Source organism: Lactuca sativa, chromosome 3 (assembly GCF_002870075.4).
Source record: "Lactuca sativa cultivar Salinas chromosome 3, Lsat_Salinas_v11, whole genome shotgun sequence".
NCBI classification, from domain to species: Eukaryota; Viridiplantae; Streptophyta; class Magnoliopsida; order Asterales; family Asteraceae; genus Lactuca; species Lactuca sativa.
In genome coordinates this window covers 243150224-243163387 of record NC_056625.2, presented here as the reverse complement: position 1 = coordinate 243163387, position 13164 = coordinate 243150224, and the positions used below count along the sequence as shown (strand labels likewise).

At 31.7% G+C, this 13164-nt stretch overlaps 1 protein-coding gene and 1 pseudogene across 2 annotated transcripts; one reads left to right on the top strand and one right to left on the bottom strand.

Annotated features, from left to right (window-relative positions):
* Positions 1 to 1433: 1433 nt before the first annotated feature.
* Positions 1434 to 3516, top strand: LOC111893918 (putative pentatricopeptide repeat-containing protein At1g12700, mitochondrial; annotated as a pseudogene).
* A 3143-nt stretch (positions 3517 to 6659) lies between these two features.
* Positions 6660 to 12461, bottom strand: LOC111893930 (uncharacterized). 2 transcript variants are annotated; one of them, XM_042900365.2, is made up of 7 exons: positions 12062 to 12461; positions 11116 to 11226; positions 9549 to 9707; positions 8756 to 8917; positions 8382 to 8495; positions 7695 to 7808; positions 6660 to 6988 (listed from the first exon to the last, which is right to left on the bottom strand). In XM_042900365.2, the coding sequence occupies exons 1-7, from the start codon at positions 12329 to 12331 to the stop codon at positions 6872 to 6874; spliced, it is 1047 nt and encodes a 348-aa protein (XP_042756299.1). In that variant the 5' UTR covers positions 12332 to 12461; the 3' UTR covers positions 6660 to 6871. The 2 variants fall into 2 exon arrangements, with proteins under 2 accessions (XP_042756299.1, XP_023745774.1); XM_023890006.3 differs by having other exon boundaries at positions 6660 to 7283; positions 12062 to 12458.
* Positions 12462 to 13164: the final 703 nt, after the last annotated feature.

The following is a 13164-nucleotide window of genomic DNA, read 5'->3' as shown; positions in this document are numbered from 1 at the left end:
TTACCGGTATTTGGGACTTAATTGAATAAAAAAAATCTACAAGGACTAAATCAATTATAAGGTCAATATGTAGGGACTTTATTACAGTTTTCCCTATTTTTTAATTAATTTTCTTATTTATGTATTTATTTTTTACATATTTAAAAAAATTAATAGACCACACATATTTGTATCTCCTTGGATGATCCCTACTATTTATTTTTTTAATTAATTTATTTTTTAACTCGGATGGTCTCTACTGTTTAATTTTGTTACGAGCTTGGTCTCCATCTTACCTAAAAAGACTATTTTGCCCTTATTAATTTATTTTTTTAATTAATTTTCTTGTTTATGTACTTATGCTTTATATATTTAAGAAAAATTAGTAGACGTCACATATCTGTATATTCTCACCATCCCATCTCTCATCATTCTCAACTTCTATTTATTTTCCATCTTTAGTGATATCGACATCTTCATCATCACTTTTTTTTTCGGTCCTTCAACTCCGTCAAATCAACACCACAACCCACTAAATATGAAGAGACAGTAGGTTATGATGTTGGTTCGCCAGAGTTAAAGTACCAAAACAAAGGATGGTGAAGACGTCAGTATTACTAAAGATAGAAAAGAAATAGAAGTTTGGGAGGATAAGAGATAAGATGGTGACCACTAAGACCCAAATTAAATTTCTCAAATGTGGTTTTAGGTTTACGGTGAGAAGATATAGACATGTGGGGTATATTAGTTTTTTTAAATATATAAAAAATAAATACATAAATAAGAAAAATTAATTAAAAAAAACTAATAAGGGAAAAATAGTATTTTTAGGTAAGACAGAGACCAAATGCGTAACAAAAATAAACAGTAGGGACCATCCGAGTTAAAAAAAATTAATTAAAAATAAACAGTAAGGATCATCCGAAGAGATACAAATATGTGTGGTCTATTAATTTTTTAAATATGTAAAAAATAAATACATAAATAAGAAAATTAATTAAAAAATAAATTAATAATGACACAATAGTCATTTTAGGTAAGACATGACCAAACACGCAACAAAAATAAACAGTAGGGACCATCCAAGTTAAAAAAATAAGTTAACGATCAAAAACACAAATTCCCCCAAACCACATGGACCATTCGTGTAATTTAATTTTTACTTTTCGTTTTATTCATATTTGCGTAACTATTTTTTTTTACACATCTAGGTAACGAACTTGTTAAAACATTCATATCTAAGATTTAACCTGCTATAGCACATCATAATGGTCATATATGAACACTTCTAACAAGTTTGTTACTTTTATATATATATATATATATATATATATATATATATATATATATATATATATATATATATATATATATATATATATATATATATATATATATATATATATTAAAAAAATAGTTAGGATACCGAAAATTAATTAACTTATGTCAGCCTTTAACCGTGAATCCAAGCAGTTGAACCTCGCAGTTGAAGATGGTTTTGGTGCTTAGAGGGAAACCCAAAAACCTTGCTTCTTTTATCGTCTCAGGTTCCTTCGACAAATTCAAAGACATCTTAGCTACTCATTCCCCCATCCTTTCATTCAGAAATCCTTCATCATTTTTACAATTAAGCAACGGAATATTTACCCCCAAAACGATTTCAGCTCGTTCTCATTCAACGGCTTCTTCCAACCGGCAAACAATGGTCAAGCATCCTCGATCTATGAGTGAGAAGATTACTAACCTCGATGATGCCCTCCAACTGTTTGATGAAATGACACAGAGACAACCTCTGCCTTCAGTTGTTAAATTCAACCAGTCGTTGCAAGCTGTTGCCAAAATGAAGCATTATTCTTGTTCTATTGAGCTTTTTAAACAAATGAATGTTGTTCGTGTTCCTGTTGATGCGTACACTATTAACATTGTGATCAAGTGTTGCTGCCAAATGCACCACACGAGTGAAGGATTTGCAGTCTTAGGCTATGGCTTCAAACGCGATATATCACCTGATGTCTGCACCTTTAGCGCACTCTTAAATGGGCTCATCCTAGAAGATAGTGTCCTAAAGGCAGAAAGATTATTTAAGAAGCTAATCAAAGAGGAACTCTGTGAACCTGATACAATTATGTACACCACTATGATTAAAGGGCTTTGCAAATTTGGCAATAATGATACTGCCATTGCATTGCTTAAACTAATGGATAGGAGTGGTTGTAAACGTAACGTGGTCACATATAACACAATCATTGATAGTCTTTGCAAGGACCAAATGGTAGATGATGCTTTCAACCTTTTCAAAGAGATGGTTTTCCACAAAGGCATCCTACCTGATGTTATCACTTATAACTCATTGATTCATGGCCTTTGTAACTTATGTCGTTGGGATGAGGTCTCTAAATTGCTCAAAGAGATGGAGGATGATAGGATTTCCCCAAGTGTTAACACCTTTAATATATTAGTTGATGCACTTTGCAAGGAAGGGAAGGTGGAGGATGCAAACTGTGTTATCAACATAATGATCCAAAGAGGAAAAGATTCTTGATGTAGTCACATACAACTCACTTATTGATGGTTATTGTTTGCGAGGTGAAGTCACGAAAGCAAGGGAAGCTTTTGATTCGATGGGGTTTCGAGGTCTGGTTCCTAATATTGTGACTTATAATAGTTTGTTGAATGGGTATTGCAAGAAATTGAAGATAGAAGAGGCCATGCATTTGTTTCATGAAATAATTAAAAAAGGTATATGAGACCTAATGTCATCACTTACAGCACCATGCTACAGGGATTGTTTCGAGTTGGACATTGTAAAGATGCAGATGAAGTTTTTAATGAGATGCGAGCAAACAAACTGATTCCGGATGAATGCACTTACAGAATAATTTTGGAGGGTCTATGCAACAACAATCAAGTGGAGAAAGCACTTTCTTTATTCTATTTAATAGGTGACAACAACCTAAACTCAAATATTATTGTGTACAATATAGTTATTGATGGTGCAATTAAAAGCGGGAAGTTTGATATTGCAAGGAACCTTTTCAATGAACTAATTGTTAAAGGTTTAACACCTGATATTTGGACATATAATACAATGATCGGTGGTTTTTGCTGGGAAGGTGTGATGGGGGAAGCAAAAGATTTGTTTATTGAAATGGAAAAGAGAGGCTGCTCGCCAAATGATGTGACTTACCGTATTCTTCTCCAAGGATTTCTAAAGAACCAACAACATGATAACATAGAGATGCTTTTACTGGAAATGGAAGGAAAAGGCTTCTCACTTGATGCTTCAACTGTATCAATGTTACTTGATCATATAAAAGCTAGATCTTTAGATGCTTCTTTGCTTAAGCTGATTGGTAAGCTTGTGCCAAAGGAAGGAGTGGATGCTCCTTGTTGTTTTACAGTGTAGATGACATCCTTGGTTTTCTAAAAGGTGTGGTATTGGCCATCTTTGGTCTGCAAGTTTGTTATCATTTAGTTATTTTTGTTAGCCAATATCAAGTTCACCATTATTATGGCTTGTTCTTCATTGTTATCTATTTACTTTTCTCATCTTATGTCACATTAATGTTCAGCTTCACATTAAAATATGCAGACCATTTTTGTAACTTTTTAATATCTACTCGATACTTATTTAGTGTCATCTACCGTTTCTCGAAATGAAAAGTCTACAGTTTTGATTATAATTTGATCCTTAAACTACCAGAACCATAAGGCATAGGGTCAGAACAAAATTGGCATTTGGTGTTCAAGATGATTTTCATATTCGTATTGGGTCATTTACACATACGTTTTAAAATGCATTCAATTCTTTGCATAAAATAAATACAATATTCCGTTGTGAGACGTCAAATTAGTTGCACTTTATCATTCTTTTTTATTTGCAAAATTTGAACTAAAACCTTTTCATTTGTATCCAAGAACAGGTTTAAGTACGAAGTTTGCACACAAGATACCCTGTTTTAAGGTAAATGTCATATGTTACGTGTACCCATCATCATTGACTCAAAAAAATGTATTGATAAACAATGTAAGAGAGTTTAGTTTGAACATCATCTCAGCGTTAGGTGACTTTTTAATGAATTCCAAATAAGCATCACTATTATACTTCCCATCAAGAAACTGATCTTTCGATTCTAAGAATATAGTCATTCGGATCACAGGGTTCTAATGAGCAAAAGACTAAAACCACTTTTTTCTTATAACAGAATGAATCCTCTATTTTTGTAACATCTAAATAAACATTTTGCAAGATCAAACGGTTGTTTCTGGGATCATAGTAATCAACAAGGAAATAGTTCAACTTACGTGTTGGTAGCTTCTGAATGTTAATCTTATTAAAAGAACCGAGCCTTGACAGCTACATGTTGTTACATAGGTAGGATTTTGAACTACAATACTTATTTTGAGTGGTGACCTTATTGTAACGACCTGCCTTATTTAGATATATTTTCCAATTATTTTAGTCGCCTCTAGAATAGGTTTTTTTAGAAAGATTCGAGAAACCCTCTAGAAACATCATAGAAGTCCTATGAAGAGTCATCTTCTAGAAACATTCTAAAGATGCCCCTTAGTTCCTAATAGTTTCTTGTCTCATGTATATATAGGGCTCTTCCATTTCATTTCTCTCCACATTGGAATTGAGTTTACGTTTTCTAGAGCAATAAAGAGCTTTCGAGTGTTGAGTTACTTTCTTCCTTGATTTTATGTGGCGGTTCGAGTTAGGCTGACTTAGTTTGAGAACTAAGTGTTGTACGGTGAGCTTGAAGAATCAAGTCTGTGACAAGTGGTATCAAAGCACATCAAGTAAAGGAAGGTATGTCGGGTGAGATGGAGAAGAATGTTACTGGTGTTGTGGAGAACGAAGAAAATCGAGGAAGAGAGGAGACTCGTCAAGGTGCAAGCAAGGGACAAGGCAAGTCTAAGGATATGTAGGGATCCGTAGACAAGAGACTTGGCGAAGTCGGGACCATTATAGAGACGTTGTGCATTCAAGTTGAGGATGCACATCAACAAATGGGCATGATGACATTAGACAATGAAGAAATGCAAGACAATGTAAATGGAGCGATCAATCAACTTGGTGGAGATTTACGGAAAGAAATGTGTGACTTACAAGAGTTGTTCCTAGGTGAGGTGGCTAAATTACGTGAGTAAGTGCAAGGTGAGTTCTGTATTTTGACTCAACGAGTAGAAGATATGCATGCAGATTGGGCCTTTACAAAATTGCAGTAGTTAGCGGAGTAGGTGGCTCCAACATCTATGCTCAAAAAGTTGAAGTCCCAAAACCATCAACATTCGTGGGTAAAAGAGAAGCAAGGGTGGTCGATGACTTTTTATGGGAAATGAAGCAATAATTTGAAGGAGTAAGCATAGTGGATGATGATACGAAGATCAAGGCTGCTAAAAGGTACTTAAAGGACACTGCGGCATGGTGACGCCGTCACACTGATATCGAACAAGGTACGTGTGTTATGAACTCCCCTGGTTTTCTAAATTGTATGTAAATTAGAAAATTGACTTTTACAGTTTTTCAAGGTTTTGTAAATTTATAAAATGGAGAATGAAAATTCAATGAGTTTCAACCAAACGTGTTTTCTAAAATTTTCATTGAAAACTAAAAATGAAAACTTAACTTTATTTTTTGGAAACACTCTAGAAAAATGAAAACAATTTTTCACAAACTAACGCACCTTAGTTGTGTTTGGTTGTGAAAAATTCACTAGTTTTCGAAGAAAAGTGAAAATTTTGAAAACGTGTTTGGTTTGATTACTTTTCCAAAATTTTCCTAGAAAACAAATTTTTTCCATTTTCCAAAATTACAAAGAACTTAGAAAACTGATAATTATTGTTTTCCACACTTTTTTCATTTCCAAAACTTTTCTACAATATTTAAACACACACCCCAACCCTCACCAACACCCCACCCATTGGCTCCCATCCCACCCCTAGCCACACCTCATACCCCACACCCACCCCACCTTGCCCTTACCTACCTAGTAACCCTTACCTACCTACACCCCACCGACCCTTACCCTTACCTACCTCTATCTATCCTCACCCCACCATGCTACCCACCCACCCTCACCTCACCCCTACATCTCCACCCCCACCCCGACCCGCCCACATGCCTTAAATGACCACACATTACACATTTTTTTTGTTTAGTTATTCTTTTAAGCCTATCCCCTAAAAACATCATGTGATATATAAATCATGTATATGTTATGTGTTAAGAGGCTAGCATGAGGACCAAATGCCCACAATGATTCCAATAAAAAATCACACTATCGAGGTGGAGCCAACTATATTGCCTATGACCCACAATGTTTCACTTTTTAACCAATCACTCGCTAATATTTCATGTCACATGTTACATTAAAATGTTGCATCTTTTAATCATAAAATGAAAATATGGCTGCATATTTTGTCAAAAAAACCCATTTTATTACAAAAACCAAGAAAAAAAAGTATAACATTATTCCATAAATACACATTTAACCCTTTGTTCATTGAAATATCACTTTCAGCCACATAAGGATGTGTATACTAGTAACAAGTGAGCCAAAAATGTTATCACACGCATAAAAATGTGTATATCCTCTTACAAGCGAGTCTAAAACACATCAAACCAAATAACATGCTATTGCATATAGGGATAATATAACAAGTTGCAATTTCCATGAAACATCTTAAAAATCATGCTATAAAATTTAAAATGTTCAATACATTCTTTATCATATCAACAAAACAACATGATACAATATTTGTATATGACATGATGACAAAACACTAATAAAAAGTAAAAACTATGGATTACACATTACCTAATTGGAAAAGTTAAAATGAAGAATACAAAGAAGAAAACATTTTAGCACTTTCAAATCACTAAAATCTATTTTGTAGCTCTAATTATCCAAATTGTAATCTCTCCTTCCAATTCCATAATTACCAGAGTCACCAAATCTTGATCTTGAAAAACCATGTTGATACCCATTGGAAGCACTTGAAGCTTCATATGGAAAACTAAAACCATTACTATTTGCATCATGATTTCCATGGAAACTATTGTTAGATTTATAAGTTTGTGGTGTTGAAGGAGATCCCCATTCGTTAACATGGTAATTCCCATCATGATCTTCATTCATCCACCCACCCCTATGCTTTGGTTGATATGAAGTTGAGTGTCCATTTTGTGTTATATTCCTATTTCGCCCTTCGGTTACAGTAGAAGGTGCGGACCTAACCCCTATTTGGTCATGGTTATCTTGTAATTTGTGTGAAAATTTGGCTTTCCTCTTTCGCTTCTAATATGAAAAAGAAAAATTTAGGGTTTAAAATTTGTTTGGATGATATAAAGTATGACACGAAGGTGCGAAGGGCATTTATGTCTTTTTCACAATAGAACAGAAAGTTGCAATTTTTGTCCCATTAACACGACTTGATGTGACCAGTCAAGCTTTCTACCAACTTTCAATGATTAGGGTAAGAAGGGCATTTACGTCTTTTGCACAAACAAGAGATTAAAAACGAGCCTGTCCCAACTTTTTAGGTGGGACAAAAAAGATGATATTTTTGTCCCATTCACAAAAGTAAACCAACTAGACAAGCTTTCTAGGGCTATTTTCGATGATGAGGGTGAGGAGGGCATTTACGTCTTTTTAAGCATTAATGACTACAAGTTAGTGTTTAAAAAATGAGTGTATTATTATTATTACCTTAGTTGAAGTTGGACATTTACGTGCCTTATGGCCTTCCACTCCGCATTTGTAACAAGAACTAGGTGACATTGTGTTGCTTGTTTCTGCATGTGCATGAGAATTTACACATTCCTGTAAAAAAAATATATCAGAGGATGAGAAGGGCATTTACGTCTTTTTTTCAGACTTAATCCAATAAGCTATGTATGAGTGTTACTTTTTTAATTTAAAGCATAAAGAACGACTTAATAGAGAAGGTCAGGTAAATGAGGCTTTCCCATTAAGTCCTAATATTTTACAAATTTGCCCTCGTTTATATTTTCCTTCCATTTCCCCAAGTGCATGGTCATTTTTTCAAATATATTTTTAATAAATCATTTATCCAGACAATTGGGAAAAACGATAAACTTATTATGGTTTAATCTGCCACTAAAAGGGGCATTATTGTCTCATTCCTTCAAAATTTTATTTTTTGTATACAATGCCTCCATTAAAAAATATAATAAAAATGTGAATTTAACCAACAAAGTGGTTTATTATACGAAATATGTGAGGATACAATTTCATCTAAAAACCACTTTATTGCATAAATTGGGGAAATGGTGAAACATTGTTTGTATAAATGTGAATCTAACCCTAACTTTTTACAGAATATACAAAATTAATTGAACTAAAATATTTATAAAAGTAGAGGACATAACATACCAAACCTGAATGCCCCAATTGACCACATCTGTAACAAGAAACCTCACTTGCACCTTTTCCATAGTCAACACAACAAAGATGCCCAAAACTTTTGCAAATGTAACATTTCACTTCCTGAAAAATGCGAACACACATGTCAATATGTCATGAGTCAGTTTCTTTAAAATAACTAAAAAAATATATAAACGGATTTTATTTACAATTCTTTACCCATAATAGCAACATACTTCCACCTTTTTTTTTAACCCACAATAGCAATGTCTTTATATGATAATGAATTAAAAAGTATGTTGTTTTTATGTGTAAAGAAATGTTAGTCTGTTGCTATTAAAATAAACAGTAAGTTTTTATTTCATGTAAAATGAGATTTTGACCTTGAGGTCATCAGGGGAGTAGAAATTTTTGCATGTGAATATTTCATGTCCAGAATCACCACATTTCAAACATAATTTAGCTTTTTGAAAGCTTTTTGTAGTTTTTTCTGGACAGTTTCTTGCACGATGACCAGATTTTTTGCATATATAACAATCTTTTCCCTGTCAAAAAATAAAATTTTGTTACAATGACATAAAATTTGATCTAGAACTTCACTTTTAATGGATTGAATGGATAATATTTATCTAACATGCTTTGGATAGTTATTGTTGCTAATTGTCAAAAACTTTTTATTTTAATAATTCATGATTGATAACAACTGTGAATAAACATTAATGTAACATATATACAAACATGTGAAAGTTTTCCAGTTGCATATTGTAATAAGATTTATTGTTTTGCTTCATTTATTTAAAAAAAAAACAGACATGATAAGGTTTTTATTTTTTTTGTTTAAAGTAGATTAGAGGGTCAAAGGTGTAACTTTTTGTTACTATTATAGCATATCCTACTTCCAAATTTTCAATTTACAAAATTGCCCTTTGAAAAATCTACCCAATTATAGCAATGTTAGCGAAATATAACACAATTGTCACTCCTATAATTCTCTACATTTATGGAAGTATAACATCCTTAAACAATTTTTTTTAAGTACAATTAAGGGCTCAAAGAATCTTAACCATGAAGGGCTCAAAACATAGTGATAAAAAAAAAAAAAAAAAAAAAAAGTTAAAAGACATAATAAAGATTTTTTTTTATCAAAAATGTAAAAGAAAAATTAAAGATCCAAACCTGTTTGCATTGTTTTGCATTGTGCTCCAAACTTCCACATACAAAACAAGGCTTCTTGCGTTTAGCTGATAAACAATTGACAAGTGTATGACCAGTTTCTCCACAATTATAACAATTTCTTAAATTATTATCTGGAGGATCAAAATACCTGAGTCCCCTCTGGACATAATTAATTAACACATTAATAAAATTCATCATATACAATTACATCAACATTAGGTTTGCAATGAATTCATATTATAAGGGCTAAATGCAAGAAATGGAAAGGTAGTTCTAGTTCTAGTTCTAGTTCCATTAATTTGTGCATTATAGCTTCCTACTTTTATTTCTTTCTAGGGCTAATCTCAAAAAAAGAACTTATATTTTGTTTTTTTTCCAGATTAAACCTCAAATTTATTTTTTGTCTGAAAAAGACCTCGTATTTTTTCCGAAAAAATGCTCAACTTTGTATTTTTTCCGAAAAAAACCCTCAACTTTCTAAATGCTTCCAGTTAAACCCACAACTTTTTTAGTTTTTCTTAAAAAAACCCTCACAGTTTACAATTTTTTTTTGGCAAAAAAATGACTAAATACAAGGTGTTTTTCAGGCAAAAGATAAATTTGAGGTTTAATCCGGAAAAAGCACAAAATATAAGGTCTTTTTTGGGATTAACCCTTCTTTCTATTGTATTTGTAGTTGGAAGTATTTGATAAATCAACCTAATTAAGATAGTATAGTTTGAAGTTGTTTCTGATATTAAGACATTGTACTTTGTAAAATCTGCACAATTATAGCAGTGAAAATTGATTTGTATTTGGATGACATTGCTATAATTGGGTTGATTTTTCAAAGTATAATCTATAATGTTGTAATAGGAAGAAATATAAGTAGGATGTTGTAATAAACAAGTCAATAAAAGTACTTTTCTATTTCTTGGATTTGACCCTTCATAAAACTAGTAAGATGAGTTGATGCTTTAAAGGCTAAATATCATGAATAGCAATGTACGTTTATTTAATTGTGTATTGTAGTATCCTACTTTTATTTATTTTTATCATAGTATTTTACATATAAGTTTTTTTTCTTAAAAAAACATTGTATTTTGAAGAATCTACCTAATTTGTTCTTTGTAGGATGCTACATAAAACAAATCAATGGAAGTATGTTGCTATTTATTGTACTTGACCCTTTGATAAAACAATCAAACATTTGGATTGCTATGAATTGATATTTTAAGGGCTAAATGCATGAAATATCAAGTTACTTTCTTTTATTTGTGTTTTATACAATCCTGCTTTTATTTCTTTCTAGCATTCTTCTTACAGGTTTTTTCTTATCAAGACATTATACTTTGTAAGATCTATACAATGATGGCAATGTACTTTCAATTTATTTCTTATTATGACAATATTTTTGAAATATCTACGAAATTTTAACAGTGAAAAATGTTTATATTTGGATGGCATTGATATAAATGAGTAGATTCTTTAAAGTATTATGTTGCAATAGGAAGAAATGAAAGTTGGATGCTATAATAAAGAAACCAATGCAAGTATGTTGCTATTCAAATCGACTTATTCAACTTACAAGAAGCTTCCTTAGTACAACATTATCAGATTTCTCCATGGTATCAATTTCCAATACCCCATTGGTCTCTATTAATTCAATACCCTCCTCTTTCTTCTCTGCGTCTTCAACCTAATGCAATCAAATAATGGTTTCCAAATGAGTCACATCAATATACCTTTCAGCCAATTTAGTAACTAAAATACAGGGCTAAATGAAATAGCAATGCACTTCCATTTATTTGTGTATCATAGCATCCTAGTTTTTTTTTTTTCTTTTTGTTATAGCATTGTACTTTCAATTTTTCTTATCAATGCATTGTACTTTGAAAAATCTACATAATTATGGCACTGTATTTCAAAAAAAAAAAAAATCATATTAAGACATTATACCTTGAAAAATCTACCCGATTATAGAATTGATAACTGATTTGAATTTCAATGAAATTGCTATAAATGGGTTTCAATTTTTCTTTAAAGTGTAATGTTGTATTAGGATTTAGGAAGAAATGAAAGTAGGGTAATCATGGATAAATGTAAATTATCTTATTACTACCAACTTTTATCAAATGATTATCTGATTTAATTCTTGAAATCAGAATAATCACTTTAGAAAAGCAAATCCAAAAACCCCCATATACTAGCTCCAGAACTTGTAATTACCCAAAAAAAAATGATTACCAAATACTTCTTATGAATCTTTGAAGTAGTGTTTGGGGTTCGAAGTCATAGAAATCATATTTGAAACATTGAATTAAAAGAGCTTCAGTTTCTATTCAGCATCCCCCACACTACTGGAAAGGAAACAAAATAAAAGCAGATAAGCTCCAACCAGTAAATCTGCGCACAATATGAGCGAACTTGTAGACACTTTTTCCAATTACTCGAAGCTATAGACTTCAATAAGTAGTACAACAGCAAAAAAAAAAAAAAAAAAAGGAGTTTTCAATTGGATCTAAAGTGCTTACATTGCTTTGTGCTCCCGTCATCTCCTTCGTATTCTTAATTATCTCCCTAACATCTGTGATGATAACTTCGGAATAGGATGAAAATGAAGCATTGTCATTGCTATTAACATTACTACATTCTCCTACAACTAATTTTTCCACCTGTTTCAGGCTTAGGTCCTCATAAGCATCATCGTCTCTGCTGAGCAAAATCAGGGACGGATTCGGTTTTCGTTCTTCTACCTCTTCAGATTGAGTGCTTGTTGAGGTTTTGCTATCCGATTTGACCATATTTAGAAGGGAATCGACTGAAAGCCTAACCTGTAAGGCTGTAACCCCGATGATACGCAGGTCGGCAGGTACCCATGAAAACCAGGTAAGTAGTCATGTCAACAATGACGCGGTAGAAGTCAAAGGTAATTCCATTTATTTATTTTTTTTTTTTTTAAGATTAACACCTTGTTCTGAGTTAGAAGAAAAAAAGAAAAGAAAAGAAGTCAAAGGTAATTCCATTTATGTATTTTTCTGTTTCTGAGTTTAAGAGAAAGAAAAAGAAATTCTTTTTTTTGTGTTTTCGAGTTGGAAAAAGAAATGAAAATTAAAAGTGAACAACTATACCCTTGTTATATTTTTTTTTCTATAATTTCAAATATAGACCATACGATACTCTTGAAAACAAAATTATGCCTAAACTATTATTTTTTGCCAACTATTGCCTACATATTGACTTTTTTAATTATTTTTTTCACATGATTATTTATACAAAAATCACTAATGAATAATTTATTATTAATCACAATTCTAGTATGTTCTTTATTTGTATAACTTTTTTCAAACAAAATTAATATAAAGAGAAACAGAATTCAATAAACCCAAACAAAAAAATAAGATAAATATATGAATAATCAAACAAATTTATAAGAAACCAATTTAAAGTCGATGCAAGAATAATCAAACAAATTCTAATGTATGAACTCAAACCAAAAACCAAAAAAATATAAAGTCAAATTGATAAAAAATCAAAAAACTATCATCCTAAGTAAGTCATTTACTTTCCCCCATCATTTTTTTCAGCAAACTTTTTCGTATTTTAAATGGTACTCTAAATAATGTCCCAACATCAG